The following is a 9,662-nucleotide window of genomic DNA, read 5'->3' as shown; positions in this document are numbered from 1 at the left end:
ATGACAAATTCTCTACCCTTCTGTGATCCATTAGAGCATACAAATCTATGTTCTCTCTCCTTCTAGCTGCTATTAGCTCACGTTCTCTTTCTTATTTCTCTTTTAACTTTCAGGTAGTATTTTTTCTATTTTACAGTTGAGAAAATTCCAACCTCCATTATATCAACTTTAGTTTGGAAACTTAACAGTCCAAATAACCCATCTTTCTTTCAAATCTGATCTAACATTGACAATTTACCAGGAAAAATTAGGCAGTCCCTGAATTAAATTACTAAAAGGAAGAATAACAACAAGATATCATAGTAAAAGAAGAATTGCCATGCCAGCCTGAGCAGGCATTACATTGACACAAAATAGGTATATAGTTATATTCTGCCCAGTGTATAATTCTACAAATTTACACGGCAGCAACAGACTATGTGACAGTGGCAAAGATAATCTAACATATTGTGACATAGCACTATGGCACATGTCATGTTGTGCCAACCTAGGACGGTGCAGATAAGCAACATCTCTATTATCAAATACCACAAGAGAACATAAAAATCGACATCAGATACAAAGAACCATGTAATTCATGCATTTGATATTTCTTTTATGCAATCAATGTATGAAAGAACTGAAATCTGCACAGAAAAATTACATTCTACAAGTCTTACCAGTTATAATGACGAAGAAGGATGGATGCTGCATATCTTGGTATTGAAAGGACAGTAGATACTCTACTAATATCTTCCCATTGATGCTGCCGAATATCAGTCTCACTCAAAATAGTATAGTTTTGCTGAAAACAGAAAAGTGCTGGGTGACATTAGATGCAAATTATAAGATGCCATCTAAAAACTGATCTATTTAGAAAAACCAGTATTTACCCGTCCAACCAAGTACTTGTATATAAACATATAGCTCGATACCAGTATATACTGTTTATTTTATCACTTAAATAAATGATATTGGGTGACACAGGTTGGTATTCTACCAAAAATACCAGTACCATACCAGTCCAATAGGTTAATGAAGCCAGTATTTAAAATATTGTAACAAACAAATCAAAGTATTAGTGAATTACTGCCAATAAGAGGCTATAACTTTTGCATGACATGAGGTACAGAAAGACTCTAGCAAAGCAACTTAAACAGATCACATAACACGGGAACATGAGAATGATGACTTGAGTATCCCCTCGGATGTCCAACTAGCATCTAGCATTTATCAACTCATGGTCCAACATATGTGCTTAATAGAGCAGAATAAGAAAAGAAAGACACGAATCTACAAGTTCCACACGGTCACCACACTTTATGTTCGCTTGATTCATATCGGTTCACAATATTGCACCTGACTCATGGTCCACAAGTCTCACAATATTGCACGAGTAAAAGAAAGCGGCAACACGAAAAGAAAGTATCTCTCTTTTAAAATCTTAAAAACAATGCAGTTTTAGGAGAACAAAAGTAGGGCAACATCATCGTCTCACATTTAAATGGCAAAAATAAAAGTTGCACATAATTCTTTTTAACGTCAAATGAACAATCTCATTACCATAAACTTCTACATTGACCAATTTCTAAGACAAGCTAGTGACTACCAGGTAATATTAGAAAGAATCATGCTGCCAATTCGACAAGGTCTTGCTTCTGCTTGTTAAACCACATAACGCATCAAATTCAGCTCAAAGATCACCACCACCATCGCAGTCAACAAAGCGAGGCAGCATAGAAGAAAAGACGCAAAGGAAAATGGTAGAGAGAGAGAGGAGAATTTCTTCCATCCCTTTACCTGCTGGCGGGAGGTGACGTCATCGTAATCGTCCGACTCGTTGTCGACGAAATCATAGTCGAAGTCCTCATCGTCGCTGCCTATCCCCGTCTCCCCGCCGTAGAAATCGTCGTCCACCGACTGGACATCATTCGCGTCATGCATGTCGTCGTCCGAATCCATTCCCTCCGCCCAACGCCGAGCTCCGCGCCCCAGCAACCCTAGAATTCCGCCCGTACGTGCGATCGGGCGTCGAGTAAGAAGGATCGGGGACGAAATCAAGGGGGAGGAGGAGATTGGGGCCTCGAACGCTAGAACGGAACGGCGACCAGATTTGGGTCCGCCCGCCCGTAGCGGTTTCGGTGCGTTTGGACTATACCCTCCAGCCTCGCCCTTTGGTAAATATTGGGTGGGAGAGTCATGTGAACGATAATTAATTGAACGGTAATATACATTATAAGTTCAAAAAAGAAAATTAGCGGTTTACTTAAAAAGTGAAGCGGCATATAATTCGGTTCAAAATCAACCTATTTATAATAAATATTTTTTTTCTAACATTAATTCCGTTGAAACACATCTTTCGAGTATTCGGACGAAACGCATAACGTAAATATTTTTTTCATAACAGTTATTGGTTCAAATGTTGGCAAAAATTATTATAACAAAATAATTCTTATTAAAATAGTTTCTCATCAAAATATCAATTTATTATCAAGGTAAAGATAAACCAAAATAGCATAAATAATACAACAATAAATCTATCATAAAGTGAGATACCGAATTTTTATATGAAAAACACAATGCGAGAAAAACCACGGATCGTAATCCATTTCAAACTTCTACTATTACTGATAATGATAATAGGTTTACAAAAAGTCTTTTTCATAATAACCAGATGATCATAATAACATCAAGAACATATATCTTAGCTCAATAGTAACATATCATCATCACCACAGATGGATTTCATAAAAGAAAAATTTTAGGTCTCATCAAATAGGTATAGCATAAAAGCATATTAGAGAGGATAAACTGTAGATCGCTACCATTAAGATTATAGAGCTTATTGCAATGATTCTTCATATAAAATTTAAGTTAAAACTGATGAAGTTTAACCGCTTGATCATCTATCAAAATTCTCAAAACCTTTAACTTTCTTTCTTCTTTTCTTTTTGTTCTTTTCTACGCCTCCACAGTTTTACCGCACTCATGCATGCCATTGTTTCCCTTTCTCTTCCTTTTCCCTTTTTTTTTTAATACATCAGATTTGAGCTCAATGAATCGGTCCAAACCCACCTATGGGCTAAACCCGACAATTCTCCCCCTCCAACTCATATGATGGGTTGTACTGAGTCCGCTCTTTACCTACATACTTCAAGCTTCTCCTTAAGCAAAAACTTTGTCAACATGTTTGATTAATTCTCATTAGTATGCATATTTTCCAAGTATAATTTTTTCATCTCAAGCATATCACGAATCCAGTAATATCTTCCATCAATATGTTTGGATCTAGAATGGTATATTGAATTTTTGGAGAGGCGAATGACACTTTGACTATCACAGTAAACAATATATCCTTCCTGTTTGAAGCTCAATTCCTATATAAACTTTTTCTTTCATAAAATTTCTTTGTATGCTTCAATAATAGCTATGTATTTTGTTTCTGTGGTTAATAGAGCAATACAATTTTGTAACTTAAACTGCCTAGAGACTGCTACCCTACAAACGTCATCAAGACCCCGAAGTGGACTTCTTGAAATCAGTATCACTTGTCATGTCTACATCTGTGTACCCTTCTAGCGCAAGTTCACCATTGCCAAAACATAAACATAACCTGGAAGTACCTCTTGAATATCGTAATATTCATTTCACTACTGCTCAATGTTCTTAACCAGGATTAGAGAGAAATCAGCTAACAACTCTAACTGCATGAGCTATATATGACATAATACAAATCATAGCATACATCAAATTATCTATTGCAGATAAGTAAGGCACTATAGATATTTCTTTTTTTTCTTTTTCACTTATAGGATATTATTTCGAACTAAGCTTGAAATGACCTGTAAGTGGAGAACAAACTGCTTTGGCTTTGTTAATGTTAAATCTTTCAAGAACCTTTTTAATATAGGTCTCCTAAGATAGTTAAATATTCTCTTTCTTCCTATCACAAAGAATCTTCATATCAAGTATTTGTTTTGTCAATCATAAGTCTTACTTAGATCTCTTTTAAGCTTCTCAATTTTACCAATATCATAGCCAACAATCAACAAATCAATATATAGTATGAGAATAATGAAATCATCATATGAAAATTTCTTTGTAAACACACAATGATCATATGTGGTTCTATTATACCCTTGGCTTATCATAAAGAAATTAAACTTTTTATATCACTGTTTCGGTACTTATTTGAGTCTATATAAGCTTTTCATATGCTTTGTACATGAGATTTTCTTTTCCTTGACTTTGAAACCTTCTGATAGCTTCATGTAAATTTCTTCTTCTAAGTTACTATGAATAAATGTTGTTTTCACATCAAGTTGCTCAACTTCTAAATTCAAGTGAGAAGCCAAACCAAGAACAACTCGGATATAGGATATTTTCACCACATAAGAAAATATTTCTTCAAAGTCAATACTTTTCTTTTAACTGAATTATTTCATAACTAGTCGTACATTATATCTTTATTATGAGCTATTATTTTCGGTCTTTAATTTGTAAACTCATTTATTCTTGAGAGTTTTCTTTGTTTTATGTAACTTTACTAAGTCATATATATGGTTCTTGCTAGTCATAGGTGCCTTGCAAGCTAATCACATGAGTGATGACACGTATGTCATGATACACATTCTTTTTGTTTATTATATTTTAATATTTTTATCACTTTATATTTTTTTATTGTATATATGCATATATATTATGATGTCTGTGGATATATGCAATGAGAATCAGATCGTGATGAGATCATGATAATGAGACTAATTCGTCTTTAAACATAGACCCTAAATAATTCTGGTCATAGGTTACTCGAGAGGGACATCAAGATAACCGAATAGACTAGTGTGTTGTATACCCATTCATATGATAGAGGCAGTTGGTCTCATAGCTGCTCGTGTCAGAATACTAAGGATATAGTGTAAATATTTATTGAAGAATGAGTTCATTAATTGATCCACTCATGGAATACTAGATAGTTTATGATGTTTTATTGTTAGATAGTATTTCATAGTCTCAATAGTGTATCTGGTCCTTAGACTTGAGACATTAAGGATGTTCTTTATGAGTACTCCATCGTTTAATACCGAACTTATAGGTTTGGAAGTCCCAAATCTAGTACAACTGGTTATTAAGAGTGACAGCCAACCTTACAATGACTATTGAGTGTCGATAAAGAATTATCCGCTCTCAGTATCATGAGAGGAACATCTCATGTATTCTTGCTCAAATAAATCCTTGGCCAAGGTCATTCGGATTGAGAGAGAAAGAGTTCTCCTAGAGAATCCGATTAGAGCGAGACTCGAGCAAAAACCATATGAGCTTGACAGTACCATGTCTGCTATACGATCTTTAGGATATTAGATGGATGAGGGACTATAAGTACACGGTAACTAAGGACAGATATGTCCAAAGGATTGGATATTGTATCGTTTAGAGATTACGACATAGTGGCCTAATGCATTCATAGTCGATGAGTCGAGTGAATTATTATGAAGATAATAATTTACTAAGCCAGAAAGAGTTCTGACAGGTATTACTCGTGACCAGCTCGATATTGGGCTTAAAGGGTCACACACATATGGTAGGTGTTGCGACGAGTAGAGGTTCGGATATGAGATATCCGCTAAAGCCCTTATCTTATTAGATATCAAATAAGCTCCTGAATTATTGGATCTCATAGATGTGATCCAATAAGAGATTATTGGGTAGAGACCCACTAATCTAAGAGGCTTGGGTAATTGGATAGAGATCCAATTCTCGATAGGGTAGGATCCATTATGGTTAACTGAGGGTCTCTATAAATAGGAGGGAACTAATGACCCATATGCTGGGGCTTCTTGGTTGCAACCTCATATTCTCCTCTCCCCTTCTCCTCCTCAAATAATAGGCCTGGAGATTTAAAGAGCGTCATTACAACCCTACTGTGTGGATCACCGCTAGAGAGGACACTTAACCCCCTTCATCCACTCCTACGAGATATGTAGGGATTTAGGGATATACGATCTCCCTAGGTAATACAACTATCTCATATATGGTTTTCTATTTCGTGGGTTTTGCGCAACAATCTACGCACGACGACAAACGCATTGGGAAATTTAGGGTTTTTGTTTTAAGTTCTTTTGCTGCACATATGATATCGCCCCTAGATTTTCTAACAGTTCTCAAGCAAGGATATCATCTTTTCTTACATGGTTTTAACCCACTCATTCTTGTGCTCATATAGAATAACTTTTTAGTAAGTTTCTAGCTCTCCCTTATCGGTAAGCGTAACATATTTATGTGAAGGATATCTTGTAGATAGTTGTTGCTCTCTTGTGGATCTTCTCAATGGAATCTCAACTAGTAGTGGAGATGCTTATTTAAATTATTCAGTTGGTTCAACATCATCAACTGTAAGAGCATCATCACTAACATTCACACCATAATCTTCTTGCTCATCTCTCCCATGATCATCATGAATTATAGGTAGAGGGATTGGATCCAAACTGTTGTGCTGTATACCCGTCCATATGATGGATGCAGCTGGTCTCATAGCTGCTTGTGTAGGGACACTAGGGATACAATACAGGTGCTCATTGGAGAATGAGTTCACTGATTGATCCGCTTACGAAATGCTGGATGGTTGATGATGCCTTATTGTCAGACAGCGATTCCGTAGACCTAGTGGTGTATCTGGTCCTTAGACTTGAGACACCAAGGATGTACTATATTAGTGCTCCACTCTTTGATTCCAGACTTATAAGTTTGGCTGTCCCAGATCTAGTACAGCTGGTCATTGGGAGTGGTAGTCGACCTTACGAGGGCTATTGAGTGTCGATAGAGGATCATCCACTCTCGGCGTCATGAGAGGAATATCCCATGTGTTCTTGCTCAGACAAATCCCTAGCCATGGTCATTCGGGTTGAGAGAGAAAGAGTTCTCCGGGAGAATCCGATTAGAGCGAGACTCGAGAAGAAACCGTATGGGTCTGACAACACCATGCTCGATATACGGTCTCTGGGATATTAGATGGATGAGGGACTATAGGTACACGGTAACTAAGGACATATATGTCCAATGGATTGGATTCCCCTGTATCGTCTAGGGACTACGACGCAGTGGCCTAGTACGTCCGTAGTCGATGAGTCGAGTGAATTATTACATAGATAATAATTCACTGAGTTAGAAGGAGTTCTGACAGGTATGACTCACGGCCAGCTCGATATTGGGCCTAGAGGGTCATACACATATGGTAGGCATTGCGATGAATAGAGGTTCATATATGAGATATCCAACGGAGCCCTTGTCTTATTGGATGCAGATCCAATACCCACTAGGGGAGGACCCATTAGGGTTTGACAAGGGACCTCTATAAATAGGAGGGATTCAGAGCCCCATTGGCTAGAGAGCTTTTGTTTGCCTTTTCCTATTCTCCTCTCCATCTCCACCTCTGAGTAGGTCTGGATTTTTGAGGAGTGTCGTCGCAACCCTGCTGTGTGGATCACCACTAGAGAGGAGGACGCTTGACCTCCTTCACCCACTTCTAAGGATCTGCAAGGAAACAGGGATATACGATCTCCCTAGGTAACACAATATAATATATACGCAGTTTCATGTTTCGCGGATTTTTGCGTACCAATCTTCGCACGACGACGAACATCTCTTTGGGAATCGAGGATTTTGTTTTCTTGTTCTTCCGCTGCGCATGTGATGTCGCCCCCAAGGATTTCCCAACAGTGGTATCAGAGTCAGGTTGTTCGTGCGAATGATTGGTTTTGAACTGCGTGTGTTGTGTTTAGGAAGAATTTTGACGTCAAAATTGTTGACGCAAAAACAAGGAAGGGCAACAACAGTTGCTGCCCTTGATCTGCGTGCGTGCAACGCAGCCGAAGGCGGGCAGCACAGGGGCTGCGTCTGCTGCAGCCGGTCGGCGGCCTACTTGCAGCAGGCTTGCTGCCGGCGGGGCTGGCAGCCCACGGGCAGAGGTGCCCGCCGTCGTTGCTCCCGCGGGCGAAACCCCCCCACAGGGGCGGTCGCCCGGCGGGACAGCACCGCCTGCGGAGGCGGCGCCGCCCACCCGCAGCGGCAGCGCTGCCAGCGGGCATTCCGCCTGCAGGCGAGGGTAGTGCCCTCGCCCCGCCGCACAGGCCGCCGCCGGCAGGGTGGCGACGACGGCAGCAGCAAAAAGGGGAAAGGGCATTAGGGTTTTCTGGGCAAAAGATAGTTTTGCCCTTTGGAATTTAAGAAATTCCAATTTCTGTCTTTTGTCTAAATTACGAAAATACCCCTATGAATTCAGAAATTCCCTATAATGTCCTTGATTTCAGAAAATATTAATTAATAAAAAGGTTTAGTTGATTATTATTATTATTATTATTATTATTATTATTATTATTATTATTATTATTATCTAGTAGTTCTACATGATGATGATTATTTATACATGTGATGTATGATGTGTGGACGGATGATCATGGACCGTGTGATGTGTGTACCTGTGATTATTATTATTGTAGTCTGCGAGCCTCTATTATATTTCTCGTTTATTGTCGGGCCTGCGTGCCTATGATTAAGTTGTAATTACATGAAGAGGCCTAGCGGGAGCGTGGATGCGATAGCGGGACCCACGAGACGGACGATCGTGATGCATGAAGATGCATCAAGATGTTGACGAAACCGACAATGACGAGATGGACGATCACAGGGCATGGAGATGCACCGTTGTACACATAGATCTTGATGTGAGTGATTAGGCCTACTGGCTCGGGCCTAATCATATTAAGTTGTGGTCCATGATCATCTAATGTAATTGCTTATACACATACTAGATATGTATATATATTTGCATGCGATGTAGATATATATTAAATATGTATATGTGTGACATGTCATATTAGGAGACCAAATCATAGAAACATCTCTCGATAATATTAAGTCGGTAAACGTGAGGCAATTAGATTGACCCACGTGGCCTTCCATCGTTATAAGTAGGAACCGATTCCCGGTGTAGGTTGAGTTTGTCGAGTCCCTCAAGACTCACATATATCGCGATTCGCTATCTTGTTTACGACATAGAGATGTCACCGGTGACCTGAGGGCATGGTATACTTGGTCGAGTCTCTCGAGGGTATATCATCAAATCAGACTCATCTTGTAACGAAGGTGTTGACTTAACCGAGCATCATGGTTGGTCGAGTCCCTCGAGGCCATGGTGATTCGGAGGCCGAACAGGACGGGAATCACAAGGAGTTGTGATCGACAAGAGTTACCTACCTTTTAGGCTTAGTGTGATTGGTCGAGTCTCTCGAGGTTACACTAAGACGCTGATTGGATCCTGATCCCCACTAGAAGTCTGCCGGAGACTTCCGTTTCACGTGCTGAGGGTGTCGCGTGACTCGTTAGTAAAATAGTGGGAGCATATTAAGATAGAAGTCCATATCTTGATAGTTTATTTCTTGCAAAATATGTATGTTATTCATTTCTTCTGCATCTTTATTTTCAGAAAATGTCGCTTTCAAATCCCTTACGTGGCATACTTGATGTCAACCGCCTCACTGGTCCAAATTATACGGATTGGCTCCGTAACTTGAGAATTGTTCTCACAGCGGAGAAAATCGTGTACGTCCTTGATACAGTGATGCCTGCGCCCGAAGAAGGGGCAAACGAGGATGAGATCGCTCGCTACGTGAAGTACATTGATGACT

The 9,662-nt window shown here is 39.3% G+C and overlaps 1 protein-coding gene across 1 annotated transcript in view; it reads right to left on the bottom strand.

Moving 5' to 3' along the window:
• Positions 1-2,148, bottom strand: part of LOC103978508 (probable E3 ubiquitin-protein ligase ARI8) — a 19,517-nt gene extending 17,369 nt beyond the window's left edge. The window contains exons 1-2 of the mRNA XM_065130672.1: positions 1,780-2,148; positions 660-784 (exon numbers count right to left, since the gene is read on the bottom strand). Coding sequence (XP_064986744.1) covers positions 660-784; positions 1,780-1,941 — 287 coding nt within the window. The 5' untranslated portion in view covers positions 1,942-2,148. The remainder of the gene's footprint in view (positions 1-659; positions 785-1,779) is intronic.
• Positions 2,149-9,662: the final 7,514 nt, after the last annotated feature.

Source organism: Musa acuminata, chromosome BXJ1-3, assembly GCF_036884655.1.
Source record: "Musa acuminata AAA Group cultivar baxijiao chromosome BXJ1-3, Cavendish_Baxijiao_AAA, whole genome shotgun sequence".
Classification (NCBI taxonomy): Eukaryota; Viridiplantae; Streptophyta; class Magnoliopsida; order Zingiberales; family Musaceae; genus Musa; species Musa acuminata.
The sequence above is the reverse complement of the archived record's forward strand: the minus strand, read 5'-3'. Positions and strand labels throughout refer to the sequence as shown.